Below are 19,507 nucleotides of genomic sequence, written 5' to 3'. Positions count from 1 at the left end.
CACACTGCATGATAATATTACATCCTAATAAAATGTTCATCATCAGAGATTTATAGTACTAAAATGACTAGATAAAATGGCAGGCACACATACAACAGTTGAAAAACCTTTTCACTCTGCTTCTGCCATTCAGGTACTTTCAAATTCAGTCCCTCTTCCTGCGGTTGCATAGCTCAAAAGCATTTTCATTCTTACAACACACCCCATTAATACCCAGTGATGAAACGGTTTTGTGCTGTGAGGAGCTCAGGGTGGCAAGAGGGACAAAGAGGGAAAATTGTTTATAGATGCAAAATGTATGGAGTTGTGCATATGGCAAGAAGACCAGGAGAGATGTTCTACACTTCAACTTGGTCTTCTTGTTTGCTGTTAACTGCACTTCTTGCAGTCCTGGGTGTTCTCTGATCACAGACACAGAATTTATTCTAAGCACACAGCTTTCCCTTTCTTGCAAAATTTTGGGGAAGTCTTGGTTTTTGTTTCATCAGAGCACATAATAAGCAGCACTGACTAACACAAGTCCCTGTATTCTTGAAATAAAGAGTATGGTTAAGAAAAAACTTCGTGAAAAAGACATACCTTTTAGACAACTGCTCAGAAAGCTTCTCCAGAAACTGTCTTACTGTTTCTAGAATGAAGGAAAAAAAATTAAAATTATTTTTCCCTAAAGGATGTTAAATTTACATGAGACTATTCCAAACAAAAATTCCATTACATTTTTTAACAAACTACTCCATTGACATTATTTCAAGAGATTTAGTACTCAATTTACTTTGTTATGTGCTGAGATAATGACACCTTCATAATCTAAGGAGTGAGCATCAATTCTGAACCAAAACACCAGATCCTCCTCAGTGAGTACTGTTATTTACAGTGACCACTGAGTATGGCATACAGCAAAATGTAACTGCAATAAAACACTTCACTGGAAGAAGTATGTGCAAACTTAGCTAAAAAAATTAATAACCTTTGATCTGATATGTTACATGTTTGACTTCTCAACATGTCCTTCCATACATGCCTTACTACCTGGATTTTTGGCCATTGTTCCCTGAAGAGCCCTGTGGGCAAAGGTGTCATAGCCAACCAACTGTGCCAGGCTGTTTCGGCTCGCAAGCAACTCCTCCAATCGCGCCAGCTGCTGAGCATTGGAGTGGAGAAAAATCTTATAAGCAGCTTCTCGCACCTAATACAAGGGAAAAAAAAAAAGACACATTGCTACAGAGTAATTTTTAACAGGAACAAGTGATGCAACTGAAGATCTGGCATAACAGCTGTATTTCATTGATATTGGTGGGAAAAGGCCTAAAGCCTTTTAACAACAGTAATTACAAATGCCTGACAATTACAGCTCTTACCCATTAAAAGTGGAATGAGGAAATGCAATGAGACAACCTAACAGATCAAGACTGCCAAAAAGGGTCCTGTTCTCTACTCCTGTCAACAGTCTCTCATCACCTCCCTCTTTCTGCCAACATCTGTGCTTTTCAGACCACTCTGTGGGCTGTCCTAACTCATTAAAACTTCTGAAAATAAACATAAGTTGTTCTCTGCATAGCAGTTAAGTTTGCTTATGGTAGAATCTGACAAGAAAAAGAAACAGGGTCAGGGGAGAGAAAAGAGAGGAGGAGAAAAGCCTTATTTTTTTTTTGTAGTAGAAAACTAATAGTCAGCCCATCTGCCCACAAACTTTCTCCTTTTCTCATATTTTTAGTTAGCTTGGGTCTTTTCATAACACTGGGAAAAAACCTACCTGAATGGAATTTAATAAAATGCTTTTATGTTTCACAAACCAATGTATAATTGTAATAATTGTATTTCTACATATGGAATAAGCTCAAGAAATCCAGCAGAAACTTATACTTGCCTTCATCTGAACTAAGCCTCTCTCTATATAGCATAAGTGAAGAAAGAACCTTGGAATGTTTCAATATGCTCCTGATCCTTGAATTGTATCTAAAATCCTAGGGTGCCACTGCCACATCTCAATGAGTCTAAATTAATTTTAAATTTATAACTCTAAATTAATTCTTTTTTAGAAAAACAACATTAACAATAACTAATTTTTTTTTTCAGGATAATTCAGGTTGGATGGGACTTTATGAGGTCTCTAACCCAACCTCCTGCACAAAGTAGAGACAGCTATGAGCTAAAACCAGTCACACAAAGCTTTTTCCATTCTGGTCCTGAAACCCTGCACATATAGGAGAGACAGCATGACCTCACTATTTCACTGCTTGGGTATCATCAGCAGGAAAAACTTCTCCAACTGGCATTTCTCATCTCAGCTTCTGACAGTTGTTCTCCTGTCATGCACCACGCTCAAGAGTCTGGCTCTATTTTCTCCATGACATCCTTGTAGGTACTGGCAGGGTGCTGCCAGGGTCCCTGCAAACCACCTTTGCTACAGGGTGAACAAGCCCAAATCCCTCTGCCCTTCCTCACAGTGGAGGCACTCCAGGTACTGCCCATCTTGGTAGCCTCTGCTGAAGACACTCCTGAAGAGTGGGGCTATAATCTCATCGCTCAGTCTCTAAGGGAAGCCCAGCTGCTGCTGGCCCTTTGCTGCCAGGGTCACTGCTGGCTCATGCTCAGCTTGCTGCTCACCAGCACTGTGGGCCTTTGCCACAGATCAGACCCAGCCAGGCAGTCCCAGCCTGTCCTATAACCAGGAGTTCTCCATTTCCAGGTGTATAATTTTGCTCTTGTCCTTTCTGAATTATAAATTTGCTCTTGTCCTTTCTGGTAAGACTGCCGCTGAACCATTATCCCAGCTTTTAGGCCACTCTGAATGTCAGCCTTCACCTTCAAGTGTATTGATTGTTCCTCCCTATTTGCTCTCCCCTGCACATCTGGTAGGCAAGCCCTCCGTCACTTCCTCTGTGTCACTGATAAAGGTGTTAAACAGGGGACCCAGGACAGACTCCTGCAAGAATTCTTCCATTACCAGTCTTCCTGTAGGGTGCATTTCAACTACGACTCTCTGAGGCTGATCATGAAATTATTTTTTTTACTTATCTGATTGTCCACCAATCCAGACTGCAATCTCCTGCCTTGGACTAAAGTCACTGATGAACACTGATGAACACTGAGGCAAAAGCAAGTGATGAGCCTATCTCAGCCTTATCTGTCTGCTGCCACTGTCGCCCACCTAACTCAGCACTAAGTCTATGTTTTCCTTGCTCAGGCTTTTAGTAACAAGGCAAGAATAACTGCTCTCATTGCTTTTGATATGCCTTCCAAGTCATAACTGCAGTTGAGCTTTGACTTTCCCCACATCATACCTACACATACAGGCAATGTTTCTACATTCTTCCCCTGGATCTTGTACCTTCCTGTGGATGTCATGGGACAGAGAGAGAGAAACGGCAAGCGTTTCTCACAGCGGCTCGTGAGAAATTTTAGGGAGTTGGAAAGATGTGATAACTTGTTAAGTATAAACAATTTGCAGGTGGTGTTCTTCTATTTTGTTTTCCTGCTCTTTACAAAGACAGTGTGCAAGGAAGATGTTTTTGTTAGTTAACCAATCAAATAGAATCTATCATATTATTCTATAAAAACCATGCAGTTCTCTTGAATAAAACCTTCTTCACCTTTTCTACAATCCTACCTCTCGCCTGTTCCTGTGTCATGCTTGGCACAAGAGCAACACCTTCCATTCCATGTATGCTGTCTCTTGGAGATGAAGCTTTGTTAAGAGTTGTCTGCTTGTCAAGCCCGGTTCCTGATACATCTGCTTGGCTTTCTAAGGATCAGGATGCACCGAGTGTCTCAATACTCTCACATGCTTGGAGGATGCTGCCATTAGAGAACTGCCCACTTTCTTGAGCTCCTTTACCCTTCAGAATTGCAATCCATGGGATCCCACCTCTGAATAAAATGAAGTGTGCTTGCCTAAAATCCAGTCTGTATTCTACCCCTCTTCTTCTTCCAGACATCCACAATCTGCACAGCCATTATTTCAAACCTGCTACTATCAGGTATGCCATTGATTATTACATTCTACCAAAGTTTTTCCTTGTTAGTAATTACAGCATAATCACAAACCACATAGATCTGCCTCACTAACAAGTCAAATAACTGATATGCACTTCTGGTATAAAGGATGCCAAAGTAAAATCAGGGAATACAAACCAGATCATCAGGACAATCAGCATGTAGACCAGCAATTCGTAGGTAATTGCCTTCAGCTGTAAAATTATACCGAATGTGCTCTGGCAAAACATGTTTGTCAATCTTGTTGGGAATGTGAGTTCCTATCAGAAATTCATTACACAAATCCAATATTCTGACATTGAGGTCGACTGCCTTTTTGCGCTGTAGGAAAAAGAAAGCACAAAATAATATCTTCAGAGAGAGTACAAGCAGAACTCAAAAGTTTTTAAACCTTAAAGGACTCTTTCAAAAACTAAGCAGAAAATACAACACTTAAGATAATACCTACAGAATCAATAAAGTCAAAATGCAGGGCAAGTCAACAAGATTAGATGCTCATAAAGCATTGAAATTTCAAAGAAAATGCCCACATTTCTGCAGTAAGAAAATATACACTGGAGTTCAAGTAGAATTTACGTAAGCTTTGCTAATTTGTAACTGATTGCTATGTAAAACACCGAATAAAAAAAAAGAAGCATCTTTTAGAGAGCTACCCTAAAACAGATATAGAATAAAATTCTCTTTTTCCAGTTTGTATTGTGCTGTTTTCTGGAGACTGTAAACTATTTACAGTATTTCTATCCTTTTCTAAGGAGTTTGTGATTTAGAGTTTCATCATCGTCACAGTATTTCACGCACTTAATCATGCAAGATGTGCTTCAGTGAACTTGCTCACATTACTAGAGTATGGTCTCTATTGTGTGTGGGTTCACAGCTCAAAAAAAAAAGGCTGAGGGAAAAGATACAACATAACTTGTAAAGTCCAAAGAATGACAACGTGATCTCTGTCCTCCCATTCCCACTCTTTCTCTTGAAAATATATCTTTGAGTTTTATTTTAAAAAGCAGGAAGTCTTTGTAGCAGAAATAAACTCCAACTTACAACAGGGAAGGATTTCTAAAGTCTTAAATGAGAATTTAAAAGAAACACTGAGCAGCAAACAAGAAAAGTGAGATCGGCAAGGGACGAAGAGGAAAACATGTAAAAATAAGTGAAAGCATAAATGAAAGGAGATGAAGTGCAATAGAACCAACAGTCAAATCAGACATAAACCCCAGAGCTGAAGTTTCAGGGTTGTTCTCTGGACAAAGTAATTGTAAAAATACATTCTAGAACCATTTTCTTGGTCACAAAACACATTCAAAACCATAATCTTCAGAATAACTATAGCATCAGCCTGGTAGAAGAGCTTTTGTACAGATCTTTTAGGGGGGGATGACTCAGATAAACAAGGAATTACCTTCATACAGTGACATGAACTATGAACAGAGAGATCATCCATACCACAAAGCATGGTATAAGCTGCTGAATTTGAAAAATCCATCACTAACTACTGCAGAAGTATATAAAAGTTCCAAGTCAGGTAATCAGACTATGCCCAGATACTCAATTTTGAACCAGATTTACAACTTCTGGTTGTGTAAAGCACCCCAGGAGTGCCTGGACACACACCTGAACCCTTCTAACACACTTCACTTGATTAACCTCAAGGTCATCAAGGTGCACAGAGTGCTGCTTTTCCCTTTCTGTAAATATGTTGTTCTGACAGCTGAGCAGCTATTTTAAATATCTGATGCAGACACACCAAAGAAAGAAAATAGGATCCCATAATAATTGCTTATAATTCCTCAGAACAGAAAGGAATGATGAGGACCAAACTAGAAAGAACAACCAACTATCTAAAAACTACCTTTAGAAGTGATTTAAAATAGACAAAATTAATCACTTCTAAGGCGTCAAAATTCTACATAGGACAAACTGACCCAGAAGCACGTGATTTCACGTCCCACATGTTTCATTATCTGGTCTTTTGTAGACAGACAAATTTCTGTTCATACATTGTAGCCAGAAATTACCTTTTCTTCATCCAAATGAATGCCACTGATCTCAAAATCAAACATAAAAAGCTCTGCAACTCGCCTAAAAATACAGTAAATCCCTGTTAAAACAGCCTCATTTGATAGTAAGCAGCATTTCTTAACAGATCTTGCCTTTAGTAGTTATTTATGTTTCATGTCTTTCACAGAGATTAACACCACAGTTATATGAATGTTTTTATTAGGGACAAAGATTTCCTATGTTTTAGGTACTTAACAATTCACTCAGTGAGAAACAATTTGTCCTTTGTTTTTAATTTAGTCTGCTTTGAAAATATCCTTCAAAATAACTCCAATACGTTAATCTAGATGTTCAAACAATATGTGCAAATTACCATTTTAATTTCTTTTCACACTTCATTTATTCTAACATCAGAAAAATACCTTTCCAAATCTAACATCCTTGATGGTGGTAAAAGAAGGAAGAAGGAAATAACTTATACATTAAGCTTGTCTAACCATGTCAGTGAATAAATAATTCAAAACTGTAACTGCATACACAGCTAATAAAACCTATTACAGCAATCATAAAGTAAGCTTTCAATAAATATACTGCTAATATGATTTTGAAAAATATAAATAAGTTCTATAAAGTGAAATCAAGTTATATAGTCTGTTCCTAAATTTATTCCTAAAAACATTGATATGCACACCACAGTACAGTATATAATTTTAGTCAAAAGAATATTATTGAAGGAAATCTTAAGTTTTCAGGTTTTTTTTGTTCTCACAAGATCTCAGTTATTCAGCATAAATACATCTTGTGCTCTACGGTCACATTCTCCAAGACTACACAACTACAACTTCCTAACTCCTGTGCAGGTAGTTTGGTAGAGACTAATAAATGAATAATGGAGATGTGGTTTGTTTTCCAAAAGTTGCATTTATTAATTTAAGAAAACACTAAAAATAAGTACAATAAGGAACAATATATACCATCTAAGAAACTAAATCAGCCAGATTCTATTTATAATCTATAAAGATCTATAAGCATCAATAAGTACCTGGTTTCTGGATCTAAGGAACTCATTACAGTTTCATCAGCTAGCAGACGTCTCAGACTCTGACACAGTTCAACATCTGTATTTAATCTGAAAAGATACAAGGTAAAAGAATCATGCATTAACAACACACTAATATTTCAGTTTCTTGGTATTATTCATTCAAAGGCAGTATTTAGTGAAACAACATCAAAAGCCAAGGACTTTATTCTCAAAATGCTTTCTGGTTCACAATCACAGTAAAAAGTGGAAAATTTCTACACAGAGCACGCGTGGACAAACCAGCATGGAAACAGGTGTTGGGCAGAAAAATAGTTTTGGATGGTATTTTGCGGCAATATGAGCAAGTCTAACACTGACTGCTTATTTTTTTATGAACAAAGACAATCATGGTGAGAGCATAAAGGTGGGAGAACGGTTTTCTAATCCTTTCAAAGAAAGGACTCCATTAAAGGAAAACCTGTGCTCAAGTTTGCCATCAGATAAACGTGCTGCTGACTGCCACTGGGCTAGACTAAGAGCTTACTATCCCCAGAACAGTTCCACACACCAAGCACTGTCCCCTTGCAGATAACACTGTGTCCATCGGATTTGTTGGCATTTTATCCTGGACTCCCAGGTGGGATATGGTGGGCAATGAAACACATGCACACAACAGTTTATGAGCTGCTCAAGATAACATATGAGTAATTTCTTCTTTCTACAAATTTTGTATCTGAAGTGGCATTCAGATATTGAAGTCATATTGTTATATATGGTATGCTTAATTAAAATCCTGAGAAATCCACTTGCAAGCATTTTGGACATAAACTTTACAGCCACTAGAGAATTGTCACAAGTCCTAGAAAAATGTCACTTCAGCCTTTGATGGGCTTCAGGGACATGGAGTCATAAACTGCAAGTAAAATAGAAAAACCTCTCATGAGATACTGTAATAAAACTAAACTCTTAAATATCTGTAACAGAAGACTGACACTTTGTTCCCATGCACAAAGATTTTTTTTGTTGATGGCTGTTTTCATAGATGATCATACTGTAATTTTTAAAGCTGCATATGGAAACAGAAAAAAAAAAAAAGAGAGAGAAAAAAATAAGAAAACATACTTCTCTACCACGGTGCCAATGTTCCTGCAAGCTTCTTCAGCAGCCTCTCTGAATGCAAAGTCAGGGTGGGCAACTTTTACAAAATCAGCCTGACACAGCAGAAGAAAAAACAATGAGGCAAAAAGACAAAAAACCTCCTGGCTTATAAATAAATTGCATTCAAGCAGTTCCATTTATATTAACACTTATTTCTACAGTTCTATGCAATCATTTTGTAGAATTTGCCTTTTTTGTCTAAACCATAAAGTTGGAAATGCTGATAATTATTAAACCACACAGTGCCTGTGTCTTTCCAATAAACATCATTATTTCACATACTTCTTAAAATATTTTAAGTAGTGTGTATCTTAGAGTCCCTACAACACAGAGCTACTCCAACATATTTGAATGTTATTTAAAAAGATTTTTAAAACTAAATGTTCTAGTTAAGAAGAAAGCACACCACTAAATATGCACATTTCCTAATAGGAAGAAATACTGATTTTTTTGTAAATCTCCAAATCCTTCAGGGGGTTCATAAGGCTAGAAGGATGCTAAAAGGGGCTGGGGAGCTAGGGGCTTCCACAACTGCTGACATGAATTCAGGGCAGTTTTAGCATTGAAATGACAGATTTAAAATATTAGGAATATATTTCAAGTCTTGGACTATACTGAAGATATTAAGCATGATTTTAGAGAAAGTACATGCAACAAGCTGACAGTATAAATTATTGCAGTTTGATTGAAAAGAGCCTTAGAAATGTTACACACTTAATTTTTACTTCTTAGAATTCCTTTTTAAAATCTTGTTTAATACTGACAGAAAAGGTGCTGAATGACAGATATCAAAATTCCTAACAACAGATAACAATCACCAAATAACTTCCAGACAGTTCTGCAAGCTGTGCATCTGCGAACATAAAAAACCTGAATATAGTAAAAAGGAGGTAATTTTAGCTCAGCAAACTTACACAAAACTATGGCAATTCAATTCTGACATTAATGTTTTAATTAGGTATTGATTGATTAAGAAGAACTAGGCATAGTCTTCACAAAACATAAGAACAAAGACTTGACAGAGCTTTTAAGTACTTTCAGAAGGAAAAAGTGCCTGGCACAAAAGATGTCTTAAATATACAAAAGAATAAGAAGCAAGATTGGAGAACTGAAAACACACAGAGACATTCAAACGTGAAAACCCAAGTGACCTCAGAAAACTCAGTGACCTATTCACTGAGAACTGATTTCAGTATGGAAGTTGGCTCTGCTGCCTCCAACCAAAGAATGATGCTTTGATAAATGATATACTTTGGGCAAACTTCCAGGGAGCAACATGAAATGCTCTAATAAACTTAAAGTTTTGTGATGCAAAATATCACACCAAGTACTCTAAATCTGTGGACCACAAAAACTACAATCTAAGAAATTGCTGCCTTTTTCTTGTGTTAATAAAAAAGTGATAGTGTTGAGTTTTGTCTGCTGCCTTTACTCTGGAAGTTCTTTATGGACCTTCACCTATAATGATCATAACTTAAAACATGTGCATTGCCACTCCAACTCTAACTCTGAAATCAAAACCCTCTTTCCCACAATGTAAGTGACAAGCTGGAGAGCTTATGTATTAATACTGCAGCAGAAGCACAAGTATGATTTCACTGTTGTTTTTCTTGTTGTGGCTTCTATGCTATTTTTGCATCTGTCTTAAAAATAACTGGACAGTTTTACAGGATTTGTACTTCCCTATCATTTGGTAAAAGCCTTTGTAATTCACTTTCAATCAATTTAATTTTCTGTCTTAACATAAAACTTCATGGAGCTGATCTGCTATTTCTACACTGCTATTACTGCAGTGTAGAAAATCATAAAATGGAACACAGTGTAAGCTCAGCCAGTTTAAAAGAATTTATGTAAAAACAAAAAAAAAGTAACATACCAAGTCTGCTACTCTGCACAAGCTATCTGAAAGCTGATCAAAGATCATTACAGTCTCTGGCCCAGGTGGCGCTGAACACGCCTTCTGGACAAGCTGCTCTGATTCTTGCAATGCTTTGTCCTGTGCTTCTTGAAATCCTTCTGGACAGCTCAGTTCTGGAACACCAAACAGACCCTGCAGTGCAAAACACAGTGAAAACACATCACTATTGCCCTCCTTGACTTCTGCACCTCTGTTTCAAGACTGAATTATCACTACAGAATTTTACCCAAATGACCCCAGCTAGCACACTGTAACACTTCACTGGACAGCAGCACCAGATATCAAGAGATTGCAGGCAACAGGACAGTTGTCTCAGGCTCACTGAATGAGCCCCCAATACTGGAAGCAGACCTCAAGGGAATAATCAACAAGTGAAAATGTTTGTAGAATGAACAGTTTTATTCCTGAAGTTCCTATCAAGCCTGGTCCTGTCCCACAGGTAAACACACTTATTTGTGCAGAGTAAATGTAGATGGCACTTACGTTCTGCATTTGTGGAAGAGATTTAGAGAGGTTCTACCATTGATCAAACAAAATTACTAATGCTAGCAGATAGAGAAGTTCCACAGTGCAGACCTACAACAGAAAAAAGATTTCAAAGAATCCCCTGGGCTGGAAGTGATGCCTAAAGATTTTTGGGGTTTATGTATTCTTCATGTATTGGTAGCTGTGCAGACTGTTAATACATAGTTGTAATGTCTAGTACTCTCCCAGCTCTCTTTCTCACAGTTAACAAACTCCTACTGATGCATTCTTGAAATTCTGTTTAGTCTTGCCTGTTAGTTTAGCAAGGACACTTTATTTTGCACCATGTATCACAGACATAATAAAATGCAGAGTTAGAAGATTGGGAAGGCTTGGGGGGAGCTCCAATAGGGCTAAACCCAGAGGAGAAAATACCTAACACAGCTGCTCTTCTAACTGGACAATATTTTATAGGTATACTAATCAACAAACCTTTTAAAAATGTAGACTACAGTATGTACTACGTGTACACATCACCATGTTGTGCACCTTGAAGGCTTTCAATTAAAGATTTGCTTTTATATTATCATTTTAACACTGTTGAAAAAGCTTTGTGTTTTATTCCACATGAAGCAAGGACCCACAAGGATCACTGAATTCCAATTCCTGGCCTTGCACAGCACTGTCCCCAGTCACACCATGTGCCTGAGAGCACTGTCCAAATACTTCCTGAGCTCTGTCAGGCTGGTGCTGTGACCACTTCGCTGGGGAGCCTGTGCCAATGCCCAAATACCCCCTGGGTGAAAAACCTTATCTTAGTTATTCCTTCATTTCATTTAAGTTAAAGCAACATCTCTTCGAGCAATACATTCCCTCTGCAACTTCCCAACTACAACATGAGCATCTCCTCACCCCCTGACTACAGCATCGAACAGTGAAAGGTATGTGATTTCACACAAAACCCATCCATCCCAAATTCAACCGCAGTATCCAAAAACCACAATCTGGATTTTCAAATCTGCAGTCCAGTCAGTTTATAATCCACTTTCTGCAAACTCTTTGTGTTATTGCAATCAGCTGCAGATTTGGAGCTTGCTAATATTTATCCAAATAAAACAAAAAGCTACAAATTGACAGCTCATCTGTACAAGTATATATTCTGAAGCACAAGCAACTCTTCAAGCACACATCTGGAACATTTTGGGTTGCTTTGTCCTATTTTCTTTCTGTCACTGTTGCTAAAGGCACCTTCTTTATTTGCTAATGAAAGGAAACTTTTCCTCACACTTCCCATGTTTTAATTTATTATTTGGGAACAGGAACTGGACTGAAGTGAACACTGAAAAAGGTATTTTTCTATATTTACACATGTGCACACAAACATAAATACACTTGTATCACAGCACTCTTAAATAATGTTTGCTGTGTAAGACACTCGAGGCTGCCATTTCACACAGATCCTCAGCCAGAGGATGGATGCAGTGTCCTGCAATATCCATGGGAGCTCCAGGTCTTCCTGCTGCCCTACATCATCACCCACCCTCCCAAGTGATCTCTTCCTGCACATGTAGTGCTTTGTGACCAGGATATATCTCCTCTTAGAGATAAATTAGCTGCAGAACTCTTCTTACATATGATACTAAGTTTAACATAAAAAAATTAAAATTACAAAAAAAAATGAAGCTTGGTGTAGTTCTCTCCGTTCTTTAATGTCATTGGCTACATGGCTGAAACATTTTTGTCTTCACTTGGTCTCAGCATTTACATCTTACCTGGCACAGCCTCTTTGTGAGCCTGAAATACACACCTCTATTCCAAAAGAATTGTGGGCCGAGTGAATCATCTGGAACACATTCCCTAGACCAGCCAAATGGACAATATTTAACCAAATTATTTCCTTTAGCAAGACTTCCACCAGTGTGCTTGCAGAGGCATGAGAACCTAAAAAAAGGTTTCCCAAGCAAGTGCCAGATTATAAACAGAGGTCAGATTTGTCCTTTCTAAAACCCAAAGTTCAACAGCTTTGCCAGGCTGGGCACCATGGCAGGAATAGCTGAGTCAGCAGGCAAACAGCTGGATTTTAGAGCTGCACCTATTCCGTATGCACTGGGCTACCTTACCCTCTCCAGGAGCCTGCTGATCCCCCGGAACATTAACAAACGCTCCTGACTCACCCTAAAAAGATACGCATCAGAAAACCCGACTGTCACCAAATCAGCAAAGAAATTCTTCTTTTGCCCCAGGCAAGGCATCAAGAATAACGCCCAGGCAAGAGAAGGGAGCAGCGCTCCTGCGGCACAGTCCGAGGGCAGCGGCACGGCACCGACACGAGCAGGCCGGCGCAGCCAGGGGAGGGCTGGCCCGGCAGGGGCAGTGGAAGGGGCGATCTCACTTTATGCACGTATGGGCACCGCTGAGGCTCAAAGCGCTGCCACGCACAAGGCCGTCACTGTCAAACACTTCTGTGTCCAAAAGCCACAACCTTTGGGCTTGCTAGAACCAGTATAAGCTCTTCTAAAAAAAACCCAAAAAGACTACACACGTGAGAAAAATCACCCCCAGAGAGTTCCCTTAAAACAGCTGAGACAAGCAGAGCAAAGCACGAGGCTGCCAGCGGCCAGGGCTCCGGCCGCAGCAGGCCCGGCCCTCCCCTCCCGCCGCTCACCGTGTCCCTGCCCGCCGCACCGCCGCGCAGCGGCTGCTGCTGCTGCTGCCTCGCATCGAAGGCGGTGCCCACGGGGCACCAGCTGGTGCTGACGGCCCGGCCGCCCTGCCCCGCCGCCCGGCCCCGCAGCGCCCGGCCCAGCGCCGCGGGCAGCGCCCGCCGACAGCCGCCCAGCATGGCGGAGCGGAGAGCAGCGCGCCGGAGCGGAGCGGAGCGGACCCGGCACTGCCGCGGCCTCCGCGCGTCCGCGCCGAGGGGCGGAGCGGCAGCAGGAGGCGGAGCGAGGCGGAGCTCCGCGCTCCCGCGGGCCCTCGGCCCGCCGGGCACCTCTGCTCCGAGCGCTCCCTGGGCCTGTCCTGCTTCCCGGGTCACCGGCGCCCGAGCCGGCCGCACCGAGGTCTCTGCCGGGTTGATACCTGTCCTACACGTTCTCCAGTAAAACCTAAGGCCCTTTTAAAACGGTTTTTTTGTCTACATGTTTCTGTGATACAACCTTGCGGCGTGTGGCTTATGGGAAGAAACTTCCTCTTGCTGAAAACTTCACAAAGCCTTTTCCTCCGCCTGAGTGCCCTTGTATCTCCCTCGCTGTCATTTGAGAAGTGCAGCTGTTCCTCCTGAATTAACCCACCGTGCCCTTTGCGTTTGGCCTCTGATCCACGCTCGGGTTCAGCTGCTGTGGGAACATGCCCACATTCTCCTGGTACCCTGAGGTGCTGATGGGCAGCCAGGCCTTCAGCTCCTAACACTGCATTTGCACTGAATTTCGTGATGCTGACCCATCTCCATGTTTACTTTATTCTCTTCTAAAAGAAGTGAATGAGACTTCCCAATATATTTTTTTAATATTTTGGAGTTTTAGAAGAAAAGGAGTGGGGGGAGGGGGAAAGAAAAGAAAATTTGGGAGAAAAAAAGACATAATTTTTTCATATATTTTATTTCCTGTTTTATGGCACAGGAAATAACTCTTGGTCAGTTCTCTGGCATGGCTGCTTCAGTGTTGATTAAATATTATCTTTAATCTGGGAGAATTTGTTTTGCACCAGCTAATTCTGAAGTACAGCACCTTTATGCTGTATTTTTGCACTGGTCTTGAGTATCTGCCCACACCAGAGAATCCAAGTGGCACTTCCTCCTATCACTCCATTTTGCTCAATTTCAGACCTGTGACTACACAGAGAGAAAATAACCATATTTAAAAGCTGTAAATGAAACAATGAAACTTGCTTGAGCCACACAGCAAGCAGCTTCTGCAGAGGTATCAAACTACACTAATTTCAAGTTTAAAAATTATTTTAAAGTGGTTGGATGGAAACTAACCAAGTTTCAAGTCCATCTACACATGCCACACTGGAAGATATAAACTGGCTTGGAAGTAACTTGCTTCTTGTTTATACAAGATATCCCACACAACATAAGTCCAGAACTTTTGTCTTTTATTTCATCTCACTTTGCTTTAAAATTTGTTCTTCTGAACTGGAGTACACAGCCCTGTGAATGCCTACAGTAAGTCACCAAGCCACCAATGTGTTAAGCCCAGCACTGCAGATTCTGAAGACTTGTCCTCTCTTGTGCAGAAGCTGTTCCTGGAACCAAGCATTTTCCATTGAATCCAGCAGATAACAGCTCTCTTAGGGAGGGCTGAAGAGCACAGGCACGCAGCATTCGGGGATAAAGCTACAGGGTGGGCAGCAGCAGTGGCTCCAGCGGGTCAGCGGTGCTGAACAGGAGGAACCCAGAGAAGGTGGTGTCGTCATCGCCGTCTGCAAAGAGCCCATTGAAAGCCTCTCCTTGGTGGGCCTGCAGCCACACCTCGTCTCCTCCCTGCAGCTCCAGGATGGCGGCTCCCGAGGCCTGGTCCTCTCCGCTCTGGTACCTGTCCACCGTGTGCAGCATCTTGATGCCGTTCTTAACGAGAGCTACTCGCACGTTCCTCGAGTAGACAGTGATGTGGTAGGTGAAATAGTAAACACCGGGGTGTTTGCAGGTGAACTTGCCAGTAGCCGAGTTGAAGTCATTCAGGCTGTTATACAGCACCTTGTCAAACTTGATCGGGCGATTCGGAGGGGGAAACTTGGTGTTGGCTGTGAGGCCAACACTGAAAGCACTCCTTGGCAGTACTCCTGGGGCACCTACGTCCCCCTTGTCTCCTCTGTCTCCTTTCAAACCTCTTTCCCCCTGAACTCCTGGATTACCCTGTGGCCCTGTACCCCCAATATTACCTTTAGGACCTGGATTACCAATCGGGCCAATTGGCCCTGGGAAACCAACTCTTCCAGGATGGCCAATTTCCCCCTTTGTCCCTTTTGGTCCTATGGGTCCAATGTCTCCTTTTAACCCCTTTTGTCCTTGCAGTCCCAGCTCTCCCTTCTGACCTTTGTAACCCACTGATCCTACAAATCCTTTTGGTCCCAGTTTCCCAGGTGGTCCTCTTTCTCCTTTATCTCCTTTGTTCCCCTTCTCTTCAACAGTCCCATTGGTTCCTAAAGGAAAAAAAAAAAAACCAAAACAACAAAACCAAATAATAATAAAAATAAAATAAAACAACTCCAAACTTTCTTGTGATCCTCCATTAGAAGGCACAAAATGAGGTTCATCATGAGGAGATACATGTGCAGGTGTGCATCTCCACTGTGCATACTCCACTGTGCTCACTGTAACACAGTTTTTCATACATTTAAGAGCAGGATAAGGATAATGTCTGAAGAGCCTGTTGTTTTGTTAGAAAACAGGTGCTCTGGCTGGCAGCTGCAAGAATAAGCTCAAAGGAAGAAAGGTTGTCTATGGGCTGATGATAACACTGACAGCTCACATCATCTCATACAAAAGCAACATCTGTCCACACTTTTTTACAGTCTTTGGTATACAGAATGGGTGAGAGGGTTCAGAATTTAATCAGAGGAAGAGGAAGGGGGGATTTTTTTACAACACCCTGAACTTGACTTGAACTGTCACATGTTTCTAACATTTCTACGTATAATTTCTATTTCTCTTGGGCTACATAGGTTGCTACTGCAGCACAACTAAAGGTGTTTGTCTGGGTTACTTGCTACCCTATGCTTTATTTTTCCTTCATCCATCATTGATCAGAAGATCAAAGCCTTCAAAACTGCTCTGGTTCCTGCAAGGTTTTGAAGGTGAAGCTCTCATGATGTGAAAGGCACTTTAGCAGTTGATAGAAAAAGGACACCATAAAGAACATATGCTCAATCCATCAAGAAAAGAAGCTGATCAATTCTGCTCAACAGCCTTTGGCTTCTCATGTTAGGAATAATGCTGCTTGTACAGTTTGTTGTTCTCAATTTAGAAACGAGAGCATTTAAAATAGATGAGATTGTATGATGAGTTCACAAACATAAGGGAAACAGTTCATAGACAAATATTAAATTGAAGCACTTCTCTGACCTCGTTCACCTTTCTCTCCATTGACACCATCTTTTCCTGGACTGCCAGGAATTCCTGGTTCACCTAGTACAGAAATAAAAACACAGATATTCATTAAACAAATTACCATAAAATTTGGGAAGAGTCTTTCTTTAATCCTTTCTCCTCAAGCCTGGCCAAACAATAATGTAAAGCATACCCTTATTCCTGACTTTTAGTGTCTGCCACTGCTGGTAGTGTTATCTTACAGAGAGATTGACAAAGAGCAGAGAAACTCTGCTTGAGGACGGTGCTTTTTGGGTGCAGAAGGAATCCTTGGCATAAAGAGGTGAGTTATTGAGACATGTACAGTTGTTATAACCTGGCAAGGATCACCAGTGTGAAAACTTCTCTTGTTGCCTCTATCCATGGAAATTCAGCAAGAAGCATTGCTGGGGCAGGAAGCCTAGCAGTTAAACAAGGACGTGGTTTAGCGGTGGGCCTGGTAGTGCTGGTTTAATGGTTGGACTAGATCATCTTAGAGGACTTTTCCAGCTGTAATGATTCTGTGATTCTAAGAATGGTGAACTCCTGCATCAAGAAGACACATGTGCAGGAGTTTGACTGGTGGCAATGGATCATTACAGTGGAATAATATTGCCTATAAAGCTGAGGAAGGCATTCACACTCTAGATCCCATGACAGGGACTTTCCACTACTCCACAGAGAGCAATTATAGAAGTGATTTTTGTAGTACAGAGGTAGTACAAATGCCCAAGAGGTCCGTGATCAAATAACTGGATACATCCCAAGTGCAGCAACAGAAGAAAAACAGAGTTGGCAGTTTGGTTCCAAGAGTAGCTCTCCAGTCATATGGACCAGAGAACAGTTCTTTAGCAGTTTCCTGCACATTGGGTACATCCCAGCATCTGCTGAAGTTTCATGGACTTGATAAGGAACAAAATTAATTCTCATGTATTAAACCACAAAGATGTATCTACATAGAGAGCAAAGAAATGGTGCATTCACCCCTCTTTGTTCAAACAAAGAACAGTCAGTACAGTCATCATAACAGATGAATTTAGGAAAAACGTTGGAGAGTTTATCAGAATCTAATGGTATCATGATAACTCACTGGAGTGCAGGAAAGGCCTTTAGAAAATAAAATATGAAAGCTTTAGGTTTTCTATTTTTCTCACGTTTCTGGAACCCTGATACAGAAAAAGAGGGCAGTTAAATGTATGTGCCTATTAAGATGGTAATGGAAATCTTTGTTTCTTTCTATATTTTAAAAGGTGATGAAGTGTTATATGTCCACATGCCTGCAGATTTATCACCTTGTGCAACCCTGGCCTTGATATTCCAGCATGGGTACAAGGGCCATCATGAGCCTAAGGCTTAAGGTATTATGGGGGTGATTAGCTTTAGGATGCTGAGATTATCTCTGTCTTTGATATCTCAGACAAATCTCTATTATAGCCTGCTAGAGCAGAAATAAATCCTACGTTGTTGTTCAATAGTCTCCATTTCTGAACTTACTCTAGTGACTCTTGAGTTACAGCAAGTAGGCACACTCAGAATCAAGTCCTACCAATGCATAATTTAGATAAGAAAGAGAAATCTTCTTACCACTGCATATTTCTTACTACAACAAACAAATTTTCAGTTGTTGCTTTTTTGTTTAGTGGGCTTGAAGCTCTTAGCAGAAATGTAGTTTCTATCTTAGAGGAGTAGGAGTAGGTTTGCAGGCTTTAAAATTTTCAAATAGACCTGAAAATATTCCAATGATAGAAGGTAAAGCCTCTTTTTCTTTTCTTTTTATCCCATGAACCTGACATCTCCATAGTATTTGCTGTCTTGCTTTCATTAAGCCTTTTTTTATATTTCCTTCTTCAAATAGGTAAATGACAAATGTCTGAAATGTTTTCTGAAGGCTAGGCAGAATAATCCTATTCATTCAGAGTAACTACAGACAAATTTGGGAGTGAATGGCCTTGCATTTGATGCATTAAATCATTCATTCTGAACATAGTACCTGTATCTCCCTTGACTCCTTTTGACCCGTCACGTCCATCCCGACCGGGTATGCCATTGTGCCCAGGATTGCCAGGGATGCCAGGATACCCTTGGGTGCAGACATCCTGCTTCTGTGTTTCTGCTGTGCTGACTACAATAGCCAGCAGTACAATCCAGCTTTTCATTCTTTACATAGGTTATATGACTTTGGCTGAAATATTTAAGAAGAAAAAGTACATCTGCCTATGCCTGCCTTAGAAAGGAATGCAGGGTAGTGCAGGGAGTAAAATAAGGAAATGGAGTTTCACCCTGTCTATTCTTTTGTTTATAAATCTCTCTATAGCATTAATTACAGTCCTGGTGACTACTAAGTGCTATTTTAAATAATTATTTAATGGACATATCAGTCCTGGCATCATTCTACATTTAAAATATTAGCTTTACACAATTCTCCATCGACATTTCTCCCTGCACCTACTTGTGACTGCACAGTTGTACCTTTCATCTCCCAGGAGATAGTATCACGGGAGGTGAGCTAAGGCAATTCAACCCCCTCATTCAGCACAAAGCAATCACTTTTAAAGTTTTAAAAATTTTTTATTATTATTAGTCACTCAAATTAGTCCCCTACTGGGTTAATAAGTTGAATGACCTCTGAGGAGGGGTAAGAGCTGGAGCAGAGTGAAATGAGGGCAAAGGTGTGAGGGATCAAGAGTTTTTTGGCAAAAACAAGTCTTTAGCCGGGTGCTCCCAATTAAAGTAACTTTGCTACTAAAATTCCATCTTATATTTATCTTTTCACTAGAGAGTCCCTCCTATATAATGTCTTTTAATATAGGCCTATTGAAATCATTAAGACTTAATCCTGGACACAGCTGGTCTAATTGAGTGTAAGAGCAATTGTTGGGAA

At 40.5% G+C, this 19,507-nt stretch overlaps 2 protein-coding genes across 2 annotated transcripts in view; both read right to left on the bottom strand.

Moving 5' to 3' along the window:
* Positions 1 to 13,464, bottom strand: part of LOC121364246 (mitochondrial intermediate peptidase) — a 65,548-nt gene extending 52,084 nt beyond the window's left edge. The window contains exons 1-8 of the mRNA XM_041487381.1: positions 13,222 to 13,464; positions 10,050 to 10,223; positions 8,138 to 8,226; positions 7,037 to 7,123; positions 6,012 to 6,075; positions 4,135 to 4,317; positions 1,030 to 1,186; positions 580 to 628 (exon numbers count right to left, since the gene is read on the bottom strand). Coding sequence (XP_041343315.1) covers positions 580 to 628; positions 1,030 to 1,186; positions 4,135 to 4,317; positions 6,012 to 6,075; positions 7,037 to 7,123; positions 8,138 to 8,226; positions 10,050 to 10,223; positions 13,222 to 13,398 — 980 coding nt within the window. The 5' untranslated portion in view covers positions 13,399 to 13,464. The remainder of the gene's footprint in view (positions 1 to 579; positions 629 to 1,029; positions 1,187 to 4,134; positions 4,318 to 6,011; positions 6,076 to 7,036; positions 7,124 to 8,137; positions 8,227 to 10,049; positions 10,224 to 13,221) is intronic.
* Positions 13,465 to 14,895: 1,431 nt separating this feature from the next.
* Positions 14,896 to 18,782, bottom strand: LOC121364126 (complement C1q and tumor necrosis factor-related protein 9A-like). Its single transcript, XM_041487121.1, has 3 exons — positions 18,617 to 18,782; positions 16,624 to 16,686; positions 14,896 to 15,701 (listed from the first exon to the last, which is right to left on the bottom strand). Exons 1-3 carry the CDS (start codon positions 18,780 to 18,782, stop codon positions 14,896 to 14,898), a joined length of 1,035 nt encoding a protein of 344 aa, XP_041343055.1.
* Positions 18,783 to 19,507: the final 725 nt, after the last annotated feature.

The sequence above is a fragment of the Pyrgilauda ruficollis genome, unplaced genomic scaffold (assembly GCF_017590135.1).
Source record: "Pyrgilauda ruficollis isolate IOZ18807 unplaced genomic scaffold, ASM1759013v1 scaffold8, whole genome shotgun sequence".
NCBI classification, from domain to species: Eukaryota; Metazoa; Chordata; class Aves; order Passeriformes; family Passeridae; genus Pyrgilauda; species Pyrgilauda ruficollis.
Note: the sequence above shows the minus strand (reverse complement) of the source record. Positions and strands in the feature narration are given on the sequence as shown.